This window comes from Schistocerca serialis, chromosome 3, assembly GCF_023864345.2.
Source record: "Schistocerca serialis cubense isolate TAMUIC-IGC-003099 chromosome 3, iqSchSeri2.2, whole genome shotgun sequence".
Taxonomy (NCBI): Eukaryota; Metazoa; Arthropoda; class Insecta; order Orthoptera; family Acrididae; genus Schistocerca; species Schistocerca serialis.
In genome coordinates, this window is record NC_064640.1 from 126,069,738 (window position 1) to 126,090,518 (window position 20,781).

Below are 20,781 nucleotides of genomic sequence, written 5' to 3' on the forward strand. Positions count from 1 at the left end.
TTAATAGGTGCGACCCAGTAATTGTTTAATTTTATTACCATATGTTGCACGTTTATCTACCACAACCAAATATTTTCTAATTGTATAGTTGTATCAGATATACAGACACTAATATTTTCAATGGCAGACTCTGTAGTCAAGGTAGCCACAACCTAGATATATCATTTTGAAAAGATCAGACCACTTCAGATGTAAGTCCTTTATTTATAGGCACAACCAGTTTTGCAGCATTTTAACTGCATCATCAGGTGCAATTAAATCATGTTCTGATCGTGAAAAGAGAATGGGATGACCCAGTGTTTTTAGTTATCAATCTGCAGATGGACTTCTGCGCTCCACATGACCACTCTCTCCATGTTGGTACCTGGCATTTCCGCAACTGTGTCTTGACATGCTGCCTGTTAGTACACAATCCAGTGCGTCGATATATCGACGGCAAAAATATCGACATACCAGCCGATAAAAATATTTACTTCACATTGTAAATACACAGCCAGTTTTACAGCTGTATATTTGAGTATTGATTTATTATGAGATATTCTGTACATCAACAAACTAGCAGCCTGCCTATCCCCCTTAGTGCAAGAATTGAAAGAAAAACAATGCACATTCATGCTTGGTGACAAACACTTTGCTAACAATGGTAACTGAATGTAAGTAGTGCAATAAAAGGTGTCCGATGGGTCTGTTGTTTGGTTTCGTCACATATCGGACTTGTCCAGAACACTTCATGTTGACTTCCCTGTTTTTTTCATTTCTGCCAACACCAGCGACCTAGCAGTTGTAGTGCCAAAATTGTATGGGGAAGCTAAACATTTCAGTTTCTGTTGGTAGCACCGAGCACCAATTACATCAACATTTTCCTTCGCACATCTCTGTCCACCACAAAGACCAATCTTGCCATTTACATTTTTGTTCGTCATTTTGAGCAACCGCTATTGAATAATGCTGATCAGAAGAAACAGCACATTAGTTGCATTAAAAATTGTTTTTAATGCAACTGGTGCACTATTTCTTCACATCAGGAATCTTGTTATTCCTCTCACCCCCTCCCAGTGCAATCGGACTTCCTCTTTCGTGCCACATACACTTGCTTCACACAGTCAAAGAGAAAGGTTGAACATGATGAAAACTCAAAAAGTAGCAAGACTTCTCCACACAGCGAAAGTAAAACTATGCTCAACTACAATTTCAAAAACAACTTCAAATATGTGCTGAAAATTGTGAAAACATATATCAATATTTTTCGGAAAAAAATATTAATATATGGATATTTTATCAACAGCCTAACAACAAACAACAACAGAAACCATCACTAAAATTTTTACATAATGTTTAAGTTCATATTTGCAATTGGACACACCTTCACTTAAAGAAACTACAATATTCGTGTATGTACAACAGAGTAACAGTTATGATTAACTTAACACACAAATATGGTGTCATTGAATAGAGCATATTGTTCCAAATTTTTTTGTTTTCATATTGACGGGAGACTTTGAGCCAAATTTTTGCAAACAGCAAAGTTTATCAATGTTTGTTTTTTTGTATAACTGCTACTTTCCAAAATACACCAATCAACAAATTAACGTATTTTGCATAACACTGAGCATAGCCTCTAGCAATAGATGTACACAAATCTCATAAACAAGTCTGTTAACTGACTTGTTCTTAATTTTTCTGAATGAACCTATGTCAGTTATCTATGGAATTAACTGACTAACTAACTGACTGAGTATTTCAGTTCACATACTCTGCATTACAAGACTCCTCAATCTAGGAGATTAGAGAAAACTTTTTTCACTTTTTTTTAAAACAGATTTTTGAGCATCCCATGTCTTAAGTCCATCTGCTGAAGGAGAAAGTTGAGTCCAAAAAACTAAATTAGATAAATTAAACATTGTCATGTTTTCTCTCATTTGCTTCATCATAATACCTTCCATATTTATTTATCCATCCACGGATGACGTCACAACAATATGGGATTTGTCACTTCTAGGGGGATAGGATAGTGGTCAGCCATGGCCTGGAGGGAGGAAGGAAGGAACCATCCCAGCAATTTCCTGAAATGATTCAGGGAAACTATGGAAAAGCTAAAGCAGGAAAGCTGGGCAGAGCAAACTCCATCCTCCCAAATACAAGGTCAGCATCCTTAACAACAGCACTTCCCCATTCAGTTGGTGCCTATTGTACAATGTTCTTTGATTTACACTCGATTTGCTCCAGATAACTTACAATGTTGTGAACATGCAACTATGCCCCAAGCATATCTTCATGTTCTCCCTTCAATCTGCCTGAAAAGCTGATGGGAGGACATGAATTTCTGCATGGGGCACAGTTGCACGTTTTCAAGCCTGGAGTCAGTGTTGTGAATGGACTGGAGTTAGTGCAAGGGGCATAGTAGCATGTTCGTGATAAAGAAGTCATCAGTGGGTGTCCTTAGTGTGTGCGGTGATGGAGTTCAAAACTGTTTTATATTATAAGTTATAGGGAGCAAACTGTGCGTAAATCGAAGAACATTATACAATAGGGATTAAAAAAACTGGGCAACGCAGTTGTTCAGACACTAACCTCATGATCAGGAGGATGAGGTTTGCTCTGTCTGTCCATTCTGATTTAAGTTTTCTGTGGTTTTCCTAAATCATTTCAGGCAAATCCTTCATCAAGATCACATGCATTATCCCTGTAGAAGCATACTTACATGTTCTATGTGTATATGTATTCTGAGTTATTTATATTCAAGGTGTTATGACGACAAATTCTATATCACTGAGAGATGATCACTGGATGAATAACTCTATCAATAACAGGAGGAAGCTATTATGATGAAGCAAACAAGAGAAAACACAGCAAAACACAATTTAATTTAGCTTGCGATCTCAACTTTCTCCTTATATTATAACTATTTTAGCTAACTTACACAATGATATTATGATTAATTTTTGCTTCCTCTATTCTATAACAATATCAATATCATCATACTCATTCCTAACAAACCCCTTCATTGCCAACTTAAAAATGTTATTTGTTTCCTCTCTTAAAGCACTTTTCTCTGTGTCTTATAATTTTTGAAGAAATGCTACTCAAAGAAATTACATGCACACAGAGATAAAGAAACAAGTAAAAAGATAATTAAAGAAAAAATACTCACTTTTCTTTGGTCTCAAGCAGACAAATTAGCATGTCTGATGTGGATTTGACAACATCAGCATCAAAATTGAAGCACTGAAGATTCCCTTCCACCTTGGTCAACAAGAAATTTGTGCACCATACACTTCCATCACCATCTCTTCCAAAAGCAGCAATGAGGCTCGGACTAATCTGTAAGAGTAATAAAACATATTTGTTTGACCCATGCCGTAAACAGAATGGGATATGACTACGAGACCATCTCCAGGAAAGCTTTCCTTAAATTGGGAGCAATATGCTAGGGGATGGAGAAGTGACATGTTATGCATGAAAAATATTTATTTTTAAAATTCAGCTCAATTTGTTAGCGAGATCCTTGAGTTTATGTAGCCTGAAAAGTCTTTCTAAACATGCTTTACATGCAAGCATTTGTCTCATTTCGGGTTTCCCATTATTCTTTTGGACTGGTTTTACAACTCTAAAAACATATAATCAATTTTAAAGCCAGATACTTCTATTTTTCATGAAACCAATTCACATTTCAACTGCTACATCACAATATGCTACAAATAAAAAAAATTAATTGTTCCATTGAATCATATGATTTCCTGGAAATGGTCACATATAAAGACAGATGATCTCTCTCTCTCTCTCTCTCTCTCTCTCTCTCTCTCTCTCTCTCTCTCTCTCTCTACCTCCTTGTACTTTCTACTATCACATCACAAAGAGCAGAAGGAGAATATCTGATGGTGGCCATGTCACAACATAGCAGAGAAATCACACAGCAACCAATTCTGGTAGGGCTCCCAGCTACAGGGAGCCCCGACATCAGTAATCGACATCCTGGGTGTGTGCAGAAGCCCAAACCTTAGTTACCTGTAATGGGCTGTCTGTAAAACTAACATCATCTGTCTGGTGGTAAAGCAACATTCAGACATGTGCTCCATACTACCTGAAGATCTCAAGCAGTTGCCTAAAAGAAACATTGTGGGATATACACAATGCGATCACGGGTAGCAGGCCCAAGAACTGTATATTCATTTGGTTATACGGCTGGTGATACGAGACCACACATTATTGTGTATGTGACAAGCAGATCATGATGGCAGCATTTCATTATCTAATTTCAGTAATGATGTTCAAAACTAATACACTGCATACTATGGTACAGTGGTACAGAAAGTTCCGGCAGAATGTAAAGGCAACAACTCACGAAATACCAAATACTATAAGTCCACACATAAAAGAATCATAAGAGGGTGAATCCCCACTAGCTTTCACATGAATCCTTTTTCCTGTTAAAACACATGAAATGACACCCCCCCCCCCCCCCACACACACACACAGACACACAACATTAAGCCAGCTTACACAATGCTGGGACTGCATTTTGGCATAGGTTGAGAGGGTCATGTAAAGTGGTATTTTACCACTGATCCAACGTACACAACATCCTGGTCCACCCCTATGCCACTCCCACTACCAAATTCTTGCCACAAGGGTCATATTCCTGTGGAAGCTCCAAGTGCAAGACCTGCGCAATTCACCCACCTAGCACAGCCTACTCTGGTCTCAACACGAGCTTAACCTGTCCTGTGAAAGCACCCATCTCATACACTAGCTCCACTGCAATTTCTGCACAGCAACCCCAGCATCCTGCTATCTACCAGAATTAATTGTCACGGCCAAACTGTGGCCAGGAACAGAGTTGACCACCCAGTGGCAGGACATGTTGTTGAGCACAACGTGCTCAATTTTAATGACTGTTCACAATACATGCCATCTGGATCCTTCCCCCCAGCACAAGCTTTTGTGAACTACACTGATAGGAGTTATCCATGCAACACATTCTTCATTCCACATTCCTTCAGGCCTCAATCCCTGCTAACCACTGCATAAAGAGTGTGTGTGTGTGTGTGTGTGTGTGTGGGGGGGGGGGGGGGGGGGGGGGGGGAGATAGGTTGGGGGGGGGGGGCGGGGTGCATGCATGTGAAACAAAGTGGGGAGGAGCATGGGCATGTGTGTATGTGTTTGTGCTCTAGCTTCGAAAAAGTTTTTTTTTTTTTTTTTTTTTTTTTTTTTTTTTTTTTTTTTTTTTTTTTGTGAGTTTAAGGGCGCTCAACTACTGAGGTCATTAGTGCCCAGTCACAATTGTTAGAGCACACAGAATCTAGTAAAACTCAAGGGGGGGGGGCACCAGAAAGTTCTTACAAAGATGCAGATAAAATAAGTGAAAGAGTTATATGTCTGTGGATAAGCCAGTCAAAGTAATAAAACGAAGAACACGAGCAGCTGCTCGAGCGTCATCCAGTAAAATATCCTATAAAGTAGATGGCAGAGACAGGACAACACGAGATTGACTAAAACGGGGACACGACAACAAAACATGGCGCACTGTTAATACATGACCACAAGGGCACTGCGGGGCTGGGTCAACGGAGAGCAGGTAGCGGTGGCTAAGCCGGCAATGCCCAATCCGCAACCTGGCCAGAAGGACCTCTTCTCGCTGAGATGGTCGGGAGGAGGTCGTCCAAGCAGTTGGGAACAGTTTTACTTCCCGGAGCTTGTTTCCTTGAAGTGAGGACCAAGCATCCCACCACAACGACACAAGCCTCTTACAAACAACCCCACTAACATCAGATGACGGGACACAATGTGAGGCGGGCCGAGGCAGCAGCACTGCAGCCTTGGCTGCAGCATCAGCAGCCTCATTCCCAGGCACTCCTACATGGCCAGGAACCCACAGAAAGCAGACAGGAGAGCCACCATCAGCAAAAGAATGGAGGGACTGCTGGATCCGTTGCACCAAGGGATGGACCGGATAAGGAGCTCCAAGGCTCTGAAGAGCACTGAGTGAATCAGAGCAGAGTACATACGATGAATGGCGGTGGCGGCGGGCATACTGAACGGCCTGATGGAGAGCAAAAAGCTCGGCCATAAAGCTGGAACATTGGTCGAGGAGCCGGTATTTAAAGGTGACGGCCCCGACGACAAAGGCACAGCCGACACCATCGTCAGTTTTGGAGCCATCAGTGTAAATAAAGGTGTGACTGGCAAGTCGCGCACAAAGTTTGACAAACCGTGAGCAATACACTGCAGCCGGAGTACCCTCCTTTGAGAGCGAGCTGAGGTCGCGATAAATATGAACCAGAGCCTGCAGCCAAGGTGGAGTCGGGCTCTCAACCTCTCTGAAGGTGGTAGGGAGGGCAAAATCCAATTGTCGAAGCTGCGACAAAAGCGAAAGCGGACTCCTGGGGGCAGCAGGGCAGACACATACAACCCGTACTGACAGTCGAGAGAATCGGCGAAGAAGGACTGATAAGAGGGGTGGTCGGGCATTGACAACAGCCGGCAGGCATACCGATAAAGCAGTATGTCGTGCCGGTAGGTCAATGGTAATTCGGCAGCTTCAGCGTAAAGACTCTCGACGGGACTAGTGTAGAAGGCTCCGGTTGCAAGACGTAACCCCCTATGGTGGATGGAGTTGAGACGGCGTAAGAGGGATGGCCGAGCAGACGAATAGACCAGGCTCCCATAATCCAGCTTCGATCGGACTATGGACCGATACAAGCAAAGCAGGACAGTGCGATCCACTCCCCAAGATGAACCACTAAGAACTCTGAGGACATTAAGGGAACGTGTACAACGGGCAGCCAAATAAGAGACATGCGGAGACCAACAAAGTTTCCTGTCCAGTGTTAGCCCTAGAAACTTAGTTGTTTCCACGAATGGGAGAACAACGGGACCGAGATGTAAGGATGGCGGAAGGAACGCTTAATATCGCCAAAAGTTGATGCAAACCGTCTTCTCTTCGGAGAACCGGAAGCCATTTGCAACACTCCATGAGTATAGGCTGTCGAGACAACGCTGAAGGCAGCGCTCCAGGAGGCATATTCTCTGGGCACTGCAGTAGATCACGAAGTCATCGACAAAAAGAGAGCCTGAGACATTAGGTGGAATACAATCCATAATAGGATTGATCGCTATGGCAAAAAGGGCTACGCTCAAGACGGAGCCCTGAGGCACTCCGTTCTCCTAGAGGAAGACGTCGGACAAGGCGGAACCCACACACACCCTAAACTTTCGGTCTGTTAAAAAGGAATCAATAAAAAGGGGCAGGCGACCGCATAGACCCCACCTGTGCATAGTGCGGAGGATACCTCCTCTCCATCAGGTATCATAAGCCTTTTCCAAATCGAAGAACACGGCTACCGTTTGGCGCTTTCGCAAAAAGTTGTTCATGATGAACGTCGACAGGGTCACAAGGTGGTCAACAGCGGAGCGGCGGCGACGAAAGCCGCATTGAACATTGGTAAGTAGCCGTCGAGATTCAAGAATCCAAACTAACTGAGCGTTAACCATGCGCTCCATCACCTTACAGACACAGCTTGTAAGAGAAATGGGGCGGTAACTAGAAGGAAGGTGTCTATCCTTCCCGGGTTTGGGTATAGGAACAACGACGGCGTCACGCCAACGCATGTGGACTTGACCTTCGGTCCAGACGCGATTGTAGGTACGAAGAAGGAAGCTTTTGCCTGCCGGAGAAAGGTGTGCCAGCATCTGAACGTGAATGGCATCTGGCCCCGGAGCAGAGGACCGGGACAGTGCAAGTGCACGTTTGAGTTCCCCATAGTAAAGGGGGCATTATAAGTTTCCAGATTCAGCGAGTGGAAGGAAGGTCGCCGAGCCTATTCTGCCTCTTTCCTGGGAAGGAAGGCAGGGTGGTAATGGGCGTCGCTTGAAACCTCCGCGAAAAAGCGGCCGAAGGCGTTGGAGACATCCACAGGACCAACAAGGACCTCAGTACCTGAAGTCAGGCCAGGTACCGAGGAGTGGGCCTTAATGCCCGACAGCCGGCGCAGGCCACCCCAGACGACAGAAGAGGGAGTAAAACTGTTAAAGGAGCTGGTGAAAGAGGCCCAACAAGCTTTTTTGCTGTCTTTAATGACTCTACGGCATTGCACTCGGAGTCGTTTGTATCCAATACAATTCGCCAACGTAGGATGGCGGCGAAAGGTGCGTAAAGCGCGTCGTCGAGCACGGATAGCGTCTCTACAAGCCTCATTCCACCAGGGGACGGAAACGCGACGTGAAGAAGAGGTAGTACGAGGAATGGAACATTCAGCAGCATTGATGATAACAGCCGTGAGGTATTCGACCTGACTGTCACAACTGAGAAAATCGTGGTCCGGAAAGGTCGCCAGGGAGGAGTGAAGTCCCCAGTCAGCTTTCGGTATGTTCCAGCTCGAAGGACGTGTGGATGGGGTGTGGTGTAGGAGACGAACGACACAGGGGAAGTGGTCGCTCGAATAGGTGCCAGAAAGGACATACCACTCGAACCGACGGGCAAGAGTGGTAGAACAGATCGAGAGGTCCAAGCAAGTGGGAGTAGGTATGAGTGGAGTCCGAGAGGAAAGTCGGGGCGCCAGTATAGAGCCAGACAAGATTGAGATGGTTGAAGACATCCGCCAAGTGGGAGCCTCTCTGACAGGATGCAGGAAAGCCCCAAAGGGGATGATGGGCATTGAAGTCGCCAAACAATAAAAACGGCGGAGGAAGCTGAACAATCAGGTGCATCATATCAGTCCGACTAACTGCGGATGACGATGGAGTGTAGACGGTACAAATAGAAAAAGTAAAGGCAGAAAGAGTAATACGGACAGCTATTGCTTGGAGTGGGGTGGTCAATGGGATGGGATGGTAATAGACATCGTCCCGAACGAGCAACATGACCCCACCATGAGCTGGAATACCGTCCGCAGGGGTGAGGTCAGTCCGCTCCGAGGTATAGTGGGTAAAAGCAATCGATCAGTTGGGCGCAACTTGGTTTCCTGGAGACCAAGGACGAGCGGACAGTGCAGGCGGAGGAGCAGTTGTAATTCCTCCTGATTAGATTGAATACCTCTGATGTTCCAATGTAACAAAGCCATCGCTAGTCAGAAAAAAGGGGGGAATGAAACGGGTGAAGAGCTGGTCACCTCGACGGCCGCGGAAGGGCCAGGTTTCGAGGGAACAACGCTACAACCGGCGGGAGGCGAATCCTGTTCCATCAAGTCATCGCCAGCTGCGGCCGCTTTTCCGGGTTGCGTAGGAGGGGCAGCATCATTCGCCGACGAGAGGCCAGCTGAGTGCCTGGCAGCAGAGCGTCCCGGCGAAACTGAGGACGGCCGGGAGCAGCGACTCTTGGACGGAGCGTCAGACGAAACACGCCGGGGTGGAGAGGGGGATAAAGATTTCTTCTTGGAGGGCTTCTTGGAAGTCCGATGAGGCACGGGGATGGTGGCCTGGACCCGAAGAAGGTCCTCACGTGCGGGGTCCGTTTTGGAACGCCGGACCTCGGAAGCCGGGGTCCGGAACGTTTCCCCGAGAGGAGGATCGCTTCTCAGGCGGCGGAGGGGGGGGAGGAGGAAGGGTGGCCCCAGGGGCAGAGGGGGCAGGGGCCGTGAGGGAGGAGGATTTGGAAGGGAGGGATTTGGGAGGCGGAGGCACAGACCCCGGATGGGGTGAGGAGGTGGAGGGGGGACAGGATAGGGGTGAGGATACTGTGGAAGGAGTGGACACGACTGAGGCAAACGAAGTTGTCAACGTCACGGGATGGAGGCGGTCATACTTCTTCCTGGCCTCAGAATAAGAGAGACGATCCAAAGTTTTTAATTCTTGAATCTTCTTCTCCTTCTGATACGTGGGGCAGTCTAAAGATCTAGGCGAGTGGATGCCAGGACAATTGACGCACCGAGGTGGTGGGGTGCATGTATGTTCCTCATGAAGAGGACGTCCACAATCGCCACAAAGGGGGTCAGCCTCACACTGTGACGACATGTGCGCAAAGCGCAAACACTAAAAGCAGCGCATAGGAGGCGGGACGTAAGGTCGCACGTCACACCGGTAGCACATCACCTTTACCTTCTCTGGGAGAACGTCCCCCTCGAAGGCGAGGATAAAGGCTCCGGTGTCGATGTGACGATCTTTGGGGCCGCGCAGAATTCGCCGGACGAAATGCATGCCTCAGCACTCCAGGTTGGCCCTGAGCTCCTCATCAGATTGCAGCAGGAGGTCCCGCTGAAAAATAACCCCCTGCGTCCTATTCAGTGCCAGATGCGGGACAATGGACACTGGGATGTCCCCTAGTCGGTCGCACGCCTGGAGCGCTGCCGACTGTGTGGCGGAGGCGGTCTTTATAAGAACGGACCACGAACGCATTTTACTGAGAGCCTCGATTTCCACGAAGATGTCCTCGATGTGCTGGACAAAGAACATGGGCTTGGAGGTGGCGAACGTCCCCCCATTGGTTCGAGAACAGACTAAATAGCGGGGGAAGTACTTCGCCCCAAGCCGGTGGGCCTGTCCTTCCTCCCAGGGAGTGGCCAAGGGGGAAAGGGCAGGAGAACCAGAGACAGTACCTTTCCTTTTAAAAGACTCGGCCGCAGAGCGACCTGATACATGTTGACGTTTCATCTGCGAAATGTCCGCCCTGATACCACCCACTCCGACCAGGGGCTCTCCCCACGGGCACCACCCAGCCTCAGCAAGGGCCACCTGGCAGGATGACCGTTGCCGGGAGTCCTGATGCCCTAAGGAGATGGGCATTTACTCCTTGGCCGACGTGGGGAGGGTGCAGCTCAGGTATCGGCAGTACGATCCCTGTGTTGTCAGGGGGCTACAACCTAGAGGGTACATGACGACCCCACCACAACGGGCTGGCTACCGTGCTGGATTTCGGGTGCCATGGAAAGTCCATCATGATCGTAGGTGCAGATGGGGACGCACTATGGGCGGAACGTGTGCAACCCATCAGGCAGTTAGGGCCAATTGGAGGAATAGTGGGTGTGGTTACAACGCCGTTACAATGCTGAGCGCCAAGGTCTTAGTGCACTGAGGACCAGTGATACACCACGTAAGGCGTCCTTCCCCAAAAGGCTCGTACTTCTGTAGAATTTTGAAAAAAGGAGTTCAAACCCCAAGGGGGACCATCACACGGAATGCCGAAATGGTTGAAACTCCTTTTAGTCACCTCTTACGACAGGCAGGAATACCTCGGGCCTATTCTTACCCTGGACCCGCAGGGGGGTCGAAAAAGATTCATCCGAAAGCCAGCATAGATTCATTCTTTTATGCGTGTGTCTGTTGATGACTCAATGCTTCCACTGTTCAATAACTTTACTTTTAGAATATTTACAAACTACATACTACAGTATACTTCATATATGTAAACATTTACATGTCAGGCAAAGAAGGGAGAACAATAATGTTTGATTCCTGTAAATTGTATGGACACAGATACTCTATCTTATCTAACAGTATTTTGTGACCTTCCTGATAGAACTGGCAAAAATCTAAGCTCATGCAAAAACCTATAGGGGTCCAATTATAAAAGTAGCAGTTGAGATTTGACTATAGCACAATACTTTCAATAGAGATACAAGGTGCACACTTAGTAGGCTTTGGAGGAGGGGCTTGGACACTTAATAAAAACAAAAAGTGGTGCTGGTCAGAGACAGGGAGGTAAGAACCATATTTCTCATGATGGGTTGGATCTGCCCCATGCTGCTTGAACCACATTCCTGTGCATCTGTAAATCCAGTCTACCTCTGCTGCTTCAGGTATGTAAGGGGACCTTGCTATTCCTGCAATCAGTAATCTTAACTCCCGAAGAAAACAATGGAGGTGACAGCTGACAAAATGTTATGAATTTGGTGGAGTAGCTCAGCAGAAAGTGATTCAAATGACAAAGCAGATAGCTCTGCTTGCTGACTTGTGACAGGAGAGGGGAAGGAAACTAGTCTACAGAGTGGGATGTTCAATGGCAGTTTAGGGGGTACTGAAGACCATTAATCATTAATACAGCAGAGTCAGCAAAAGAGACATCATGCAAATGATAACCAATTCACTCCTGTCAAGAACAGTAAAACCAGATTATCGGATCATGGGGCATCTGATCTGTCAAGCAATCAGAGTGAGCCGGAGATCTCTGGCCAGCTTTGTCCCACACCAAAATACCTTTTGGCAAACTAAATATAAATACTATCTTACGAACAGAAAAGTGGTATGAATTAGAGCAAACCCTCAACAAACAAAAAATAGAAATACAGGCACTTCAAGAAACAAGACTGAGATGGATTTTGGGAAATACAGATTTTTCAAAAGTAAAACAGACAAACAAATACAAAAAAAAAAAAAAAACACACCACTTTTAGGAGTCACTTTTGCAGTCATGAAAAACATACTTACCTCCATGACAATCTAGAAACATACACACTAATCAATGTACACATGCCAATCAATGTTGAAAATAAAGCCAACTGCAAAAAGGTAGATAAAATGTGGAAAACACTAGAAGAAATAGTATCAAATTCCACAAAATCGTGTCAAAATCCTACTCGGTGACTGCAATGCACAGCTAGGCAAAGAAAGAAAACACAAGAAAACAAATGGAGAATTCCCAGCACATAAACAGACCAACTGAAAAGGATGAAGATTAGATGAACTCTGTATGATAGTCAACCTTAAATCATGTCAACACACTTCAAAAAGAAATTGTCAAAACAAATGACATGATGATCACCAACCTTTCTCATCTGTTCATTCCAAAGTGACTCTGTAGCAATCTTATTTACTGATTAGTCAAGGATCACCAACAACAGTTAGCTGAGTGTGAGCAAGAGTGTAACAACAAGAGGAAAATGGATAGTGCGACAGCATGGCAGAATAACAAAGTTCTAAGATCAAACAAGCAATCCAAGAGTGAAAACCCTAACCTTAACAAAATCTTAGACCAAACTAATGCTGTCTAATGAGAATGGCATGAGAGCACTGCAAATGCAAAACTGAAGGCAGAGCCATGGCACGGCTAGCTTTATAGTGGACCCGTGAGCACAAACTGGCTGGCAAGGTGTGACTGGCCCTGCAGTGTTGTGAGGCCACCATTGCAGAAGAGATACTAGTGCTTCAGATGTTGTTGTGCCATCCATCATCGAGCTTCATGCATGTCTCCTGGAGTGCATTTTGATATTATGTGCACAACACAATGGTCCTGCAAGCGGGGCCAAGATGTCAGGCATTACTAATCCTTTTCACCCCCACTTCTATGGAAGGTGGGTGGTGCAGGCAGAAAATAAAGTGTATATTGCATTGTCATCCACTTCTGAGCCATGCTTGAAATTTCAAGTCTCTAGCTCATCAAGAAGTTAGTTTTAAAAACCCACAAAATTTGTACCAGACAGACAGACTGACAAGAAAGTGACCTAATAAAAGCATGTTAAAAAGCACTCAAACAATTGGCAATAACTCAAAAGCAAACTGATCAAAAAAGCTCGAACACTAATTCCTCTCCAGAAACAGAAAAAGCACCCTTGGGGGAATGAGGAATGTGACCACGCAATGCAATATGACAGGATACATACAGCAATTACAGAGGACAACAACAAAACATTCCTGACAGTGAAAAAAGAGACAGCCAAATTAATCAAAAAGACCAAAAGGAAATATGAAAGGGAGCAACTAGCTGAAATTGAGAGAGACTTTGAAAGGAACAAACAAACAAAATTTTTATAAGAACTTCAAAACTTGGCATCTCTGTTAAAGAAATAAAATGGGCAATTCTCTCTAAGGAACTTTCCAGATATTTCAAACAATTACTTAACTGCCCAGAACCAACACAAAGATCCCCAACTGCAAGAACCTAAAGTCACCAATCCAAAATCATTATGGCTAGATGGTGAAGAAATTGACAAGCAGATCAAAAGACACAAAAACAATAAAGCAGTAGGGAAAGATGGAATCATAGCAGAAATCCTCAAATTACCAGGAGCGAACACCATACAAGAAATCACCAAAATCATAGAAGACATCTCACAAACACCAAATTCCAGAAGACTGGAAAAAAGCATTAATTTACCCATTACACAACAAGGGGGACAGAACTGATGTAAATAAGTACAGGGCCATCCCATTAATATCAGTTGTATACTAAATTCTATCCCAGTGTCTTCTCGATATAGAATGGAAACAACCTGAACCCAAAATTAGAGTATCAGGCAGGATTCAGACCAGGCCATTCTTACGGGTGAAAAGCTTAAACCAAAGTGTAATTCTAAGAAATCAGAGAATTTGTAACAAAAATTAGTCTGCACATTTGTTGATTTCAAAAAGCCTATGACTCAGTTGACTGTGGATCATTCTTCCAAATATTAAAACAATGAGTCTACATCTGGATATACTTGCAACCATACAACAGACGCTTACAGACACAAAGTCCAAGATTAAATTTATGGGAGGCATCTCAGATTCCTTCATAATCAAAATGAGAGTAAGACAAGGAGATGGATTGTCTCCATTACTTTTCAACTGTGTCCTTGAGAAAGTAAAGCAAGAATGGTAGATTGCCTTACATTTACAGATAAGATTTAGCAATTTTAACCCTGCAACATTTCATCAGCCCAAAATCAAAATGCACTCTTGAAAGAAACTGCAGAAAATATAAGCCTTCAGATATCTTTTGAAATCACAGAAAACATGAGTAGTAACAAACAAGCACCAAGATTCATGGAGACCAAATTTGGCAAAATTAATCAAGTTCTACAATTTAAATACCTTGGTGAAACCATTCAGGTAAATGTAATCAACACAAACAAAATTACATAAGTGTCAGAAGACAGAATCTGTACACTGACTTATCCAAAGCATCTACAACAAGAAATTTATTGTCAAACCAAATAGGTAAATCAAACCAGAATGCCTCCATGGATAAGAAACACTAATTTTCAACAGGAAAACAGACATTGAAAACATCAAGAAAAGGGAACACAACATTGTAGGAAAAATTCTAGGCCTAAAAATTGCAGACGAACAATGCCGATTATTCAGAGGCAAACAGGAAATCAAACAATACGCAAATACCCACAGTGACATTAGAAAATGAAGGTTAGGATTCTATGGATACATTAAAACAATGAATCCAGACAGGCTTACAAAACAAATTGTCGAATTTTTTTGACAGCAGGAGTTGAGCCATCATGGACATGATAGAATGGATTGGCAAGATCAAAACTGATCTGAAACTGGCAAGAATTAAACCAGAAGACATCCAAAACTGCAAAATCTCCAGGTCAAAAATTCACAAATGGCAAGAGGACCAAAAGGAAAAACAAAAGAAGAAGAAGACTAGAACAACACAGTCTGAGGAGAGAAAGGAAATAAGGGCACATATGAAGCTAATTTCTCTCTTCTAAGTATTGTTGGTAGTCCTAATGGACTTATTTACAAATAATAATCAACTGACATGCCCAGATGTAACACAGCATCGACATTGTGTAAAACACAATCAACACTATAAATCATTAATAGCACAACAAAAGAGAGAGATTCCATCAAGTCAGCAAATTTTTAGGATTCCTTTTACTTATAATGCAGCCAGCCAGGCTGAAAAAGCAACATCAAAAAGTAAGTAAAAATTAAAGGGTTGCCACAAATGGCACAAAGATGATTGTAGGCACGAGACGGAAAATGGAAAGAATTCCAAGACAAGCAAACTAATTGCTTGTATACGAACATTCCACAACAATAATCATACAAGCAACTGTTAATAATAAAACTGTCACATTCCAGTCATAGACAACTTCACCAAAAGTACAGTAGTGGCTGCCTTATACACAGAAAGAAATCAGTCACAAATGACAACAGGGTGTATATGCGGACAAGGAAAAAAAAATTCCTGGATTTTTCCAGGATTTCCCAGTTAAAAATACACTTTCTCCCAGGTGAGAATACACTTTTTCCGGGTTAAGTGACAATATACGTTTCCTCGGAACTGTAAAACTTATTACTCCATTGAAACATTATGGTTTTATACACGAGATTGTGATGCGCTTTTGTAAGCCTGTCATAGCTCACGTAACGTGATCTTGCCAGCCGCTGATGGCAGATATTCAAGAGCATAGGACACATGATGTAGTCAGCCTATAGCAACATCACTGTTAAGTAGCGCGACTACACAAATAGGAAAAGTTAATGGTTTAAATTAATATACATAGTGTTGCTACAAGAAAAGTAAAGATTTCACATTTAATATTAGTCTTGAAGATTAATAAGCTGCAAGAGACTGTAAGTTTTCAAATGTAATGTTGATCTTTTTTGTGTGTGTTACACTCTAAGATACAGCACACAAATGTACCAGTAAAATTTTTAATAACGACATAAATGTCTGATCATCTGGGCTCGAAATTCTTCTAATGGTCATCCTCAAAGAGTTGATTTTTAAATGAGAGTCAAGCACTCTGCGATTTACGAAATTCATCATGCATACTTGCACATAGTTCATCTTGTGTAAACGGAAATTTACTTTGAAAGTAACGCTTTTCAAACCACCATTCGCAATATTTTTCCCGCGACCTGTTAGAAATAGGTTCGTTTCAAAACATGTAATTTGGCTTAAAGTGCACACTCATACATCCAGATTCAGATGTAAATTTTCTTGGAGTGCCAGTACTGAATTATCTCATGTTGGTTTCTTTATTATGGCATAATGCCATACATGCTTGAAGATGAAAACATGCACTTGAAATGCAGCGAACAGTTGAAACTAGCCAGTACTGCGGAATTAAAAATTTCGTTTCAAATAAATGGACTGCCTCAGTGGAAGAGATTAATAACAGTCAAATTACTTTAGCAAACCGACAAAAACAACTTTATTGTTCTGCAATGCGATTAATGCTTGACTGTCAGAAAGGTGAAAATAAAATAAAATTTGAAACTAATAAATTATTTTAGCCTTCCATAATTATGTGAATGTATTTTAATTCACTTGATATCTCCCAGCCACAGAAATTTGTTTGGTTTTCATTTGACGTGAGAGCAATAAACGAAGAGGAAACAGCAAAATCAATAAATGTAAACACAATTCACAACACAGAGACTACCCATCTCCACACGAAAACTCCGACTGCTCTGTGTATCAGTTCCAGATCTATGATATTTCCGAACCGGGACAATACTAGATAGTGATACCATCCCCCCCCCCCCCCCCCCCCCTCCTCCCTCCATCCAGTGTTTGAGGTAGACACCAAAAATTAAATTGACTTTTCAAAAAATGTTCATTTTGTAGTGCACATCTTTCTGAAGAGTCTGATACATAAAACATATGTCTTTGCAGAAATGTAAGACATGTTATTTGGTCTTAAGTGTGCCTAATTGTCATGCCACGCCTCTTCGCACATCAGCGTATTTCTCTCTGTCGAATTCAAGCATGTATAAACTTGCCATCAAACTATATTCAGGACAGTGGAAATTAAAATGTCCTGTGGTGCCTCTCATGCTCCCCATCAGCTCTCTGAAAAAAATTCACAAGTAATGCTGGATGGGATTATTTGTAACCAGGAGAACAAGAACTCTTCAGAAAATTTGCACTCTTTATTGCCTATTAGCTTACAACTTACTGCTTTGTGTGACATAAAATTAAATACAGGACACAAAACCAGTGAAGACAAAGAGACAAGCAAGACAGTACACAGTTTTTCAATCCTTAAGTCCTAGCATTTTTTCTCTCTAATCTTGCTATGGTTTTACATGGCATGCTTTCCTTCCTGCAAAAGAATCTATTACCCCATCAAAGTTCGTCAAACGTTTTGCTACATGAAAAAACAAAATGTCGTTATCTAATACAGGAAAAGCTGTTAATACAAATAGTACCCAAGACTGGTGTGGTTTCATGAGCTGATTACATGTATTTTGTCACTGTCTGCTATATAAAACGAAGTAGGCCTGTCTAATATTGCAGCAATTGTAATACATACCAAATAAACGAGACTGTTTTGGAACAAATGGTCATTTTTACGACATGACAGAATATAATTCATGAAGTACCAATATTAAATGCCTGTTAGGCCTACTACATGCAAAAAGCCTTACGTTAGGAAATAGTTTCATACTTCATTCATACACTCCAGCTTCTCTAGCATGAGATGAAAAGTAGAAGTAAGAAATTTTTATATACATATATTTGGAATCATCATATTCTTCCATAATTTGTGTGATGTCCCCGTTTCTTCTCCTTCCTTGTTCTAACAATCAATCTTGTCATCACTAATTCTGTAACTATTCCTACCAGTGTCAAAACTTATTCTCCGGTTAATTTCACTAACCCTGCCACAATCACCTGTTTAGTTATCCCCCATTTATTCTCCGGTTAGGTGTTATTACATGTTTGTACAATGTGTTTTCTATGCTACTCCCAGAATAGAACTTACGTGCATGGTAACTGAGGACTGTGCAACTGGCCCTTATTAGTGTAGCAGTCTGGCCAAAAACTTTCTGCCAAAACTTCATTTTCGTGGATACACTGAGAAAATAACACATAATATTTCTTACCTGTTATTCCTGTTAGCTGTTTATTTCCACTCTGGTAGTCTGAATCTATGGCTTTCACTAGTAATTATAACAACACTGATCATTCACAAACCCAGTCAACCACATAAACAAACAGTGACTGACATTCACCCGCTCGACTTTATTCTGCTCAGCTCTTACAGCTCCGTCCCCTTTTGTCTACAGGAAATGTTATTTCTAGATTCAACAGTGATTCCCTTGGCAGAGATACCACATACACTATGGCCGCATTCAATAATCAACTTATGATTCATTCAGAAATCAGCTTAGAATATGCTCAAAAAACAACAGGGATGCATTTCAAAATCATATGCATAATCGATAGACCAATGTGTGCTGGATGCTAGGCACTTTGTGAAACATGGTTTTTTTTTCTCAAGAAAATGAATTTGCCCCCCCCCCCTCCTGAAATTGCCACCCGTGGCAGATATCCTGGTTGCCCCTCCCCAGTAGATCCAGGCCTGTTGCACGTGCGTGAATCTGGTAGCTTGGGAGGGGCAAAAAATTTTTTTCTGGGTAGCATCTGGCTGCTTGCTGCTACTGCTTATACAGCTAACAGCTACACTTCTGTAGCCAGAAGTGGGATACGCGACTCAACTGCACGTGTGCATGAGCCCGCTTGCAACTGCTCAAACAAATCTAATGTAAACAGATGTGTTGTCACACTCGTAAGACACAATTTGTTGCTCTGAAGCACTGCATAGTCTTCTTAAAACCTTTGAAATAATTTGCTGTTGGCAGATGCTTGTATGAGCACTGTGTTTTGTTGTTGTATTGGCGTATTTCCTTTGCAACTTAGGTTTAATTTTCAATCCCCCCCCCCCCCCCCTCCCTCCCCCTCTCGTTCATGTTTTATTGCTGCAGTACCAGGATACAGTAATATCCTTTGCTAGAATATTTGTTCTTCCCAGTCAAAATTACAAAAATCTAACTGAAAACTAGAACAATGAAAACTTTCCATAATTATAAAAAAATTCCCGAGTTCTTCCCAGTTTACTCCCAGACCTCCCAGTTGTCCCGGGTCGTATGCACTCTGGATAAGAAAAAGCAGCTGAGTATCTTACCTTCCCAGATTGTTATGACACAGCAATGTATTTTACTGTATGGCAAACATACAAACATGCAGAACAACATTAAGGACTTCCAAAAAAACAAAAACAAAAAAGAACAAGACAAATCATAATCCTAAAGAACTGTCCAAAATAATTAGTTTTTATGTTATGAGAGGCATTCAATAAGTAATGCATCATATTTTTTCTTGACCAATTTTGGTTGAAAAATGCGGAATTTGTTGTTGGACACCATGGAATATTCCAGCTTTAGCCCCTATAGTTTCATGTAGTTCCGATAGGTGGCAGCACTACACATGGTCTTCAAAATGGCATCTGCATCAGAATGTGTTCCAAGCAGAGTTGTCATTGAACTGCTTTTGGCAGAAAACCCGAGCATCACAGATATTTGTAGGTGCTTGCAGAATGTCTACAGAGACCTGGCACTGAACAAAAGCACAGTGAGTCATTCAGTGAGGCATCTATGATCAAAACAAGGTCGCACAATTCTGTTCGGTCTCCCGCAAGCCAGCCAGCAGCACACAACTGTGACTCCTACAATGTTTGAATGTGCAGACACACTCATTCAACATGATCAATAGATCACAATCACATGTCTCTGTTTACAGTGCTGACACACTCATCCACTAGTTGAGGTATTCAAAAGTGTGCGCGCACTGGGTTCATTGCCACTTAACAGAAGACCATAAAGAGCAACAACGGACCATCTGTGTGGAATTGCTGTTTGGTCTAATGAAGGATGCACACTCTGCAGGAAGCAGTATGTGGATATGGGGCGTTTATTGATGTAGCAAGACATTCGCTCCGACATCAACAAGCACAGTGATACCATGCGGTCATACAGGCCCTTCCAGTAAGTTGGTGTAAGGCCACTGTATCTAACGGAGATTATGTTAAAAAACAGGGTTTAAGCTCATTTCTAGTGTTCCTCAGTATTTCCATCTTTCTTTGAGTTACTCTTAAGGAGTAGTCTCTACTCAGTAGACTGTCCATTCCATTCAAAAGGTCCTGTAATTATTTTCTCACTTTCATAGAGGATGGCAATGTCACCAGTGAATCTTTGATATCGTTTCACTCTGAATTGTAATCCCTTGAAATTTTCTTCCCCCCCCCCCCCCCCCTTCCCCTTCACTGTGGTTTTAATTACAAGTTGAACAGAAGAGGTGGCAGACCGCATCCTTGCATTATGCCCCTTTTCCTCCAA

General features: G+C 42.9%; 1 protein-coding gene across 2 annotated transcripts in view; it reads right to left on the reverse strand.

Annotated features, from left to right (window-relative positions):
- LOC126469818 (exportin-4-like) overlaps positions 1 to 20,781 on the reverse strand; it is a 225,342-nt gene that overhangs the window by 50,652 nt on the left and 153,909 nt on the right. For both annotated transcript variants that reach the window (XM_050097100.1, XM_050097101.1), the window contains one exon: positions 3,152 to 3,321. In XM_050097100.1, the coding sequence (XP_049953057.1) occupies positions 3,152 to 3,321 (170 nt within the window). The remainder of the gene's footprint in view (positions 1 to 3,151; positions 3,322 to 20,781) is intronic.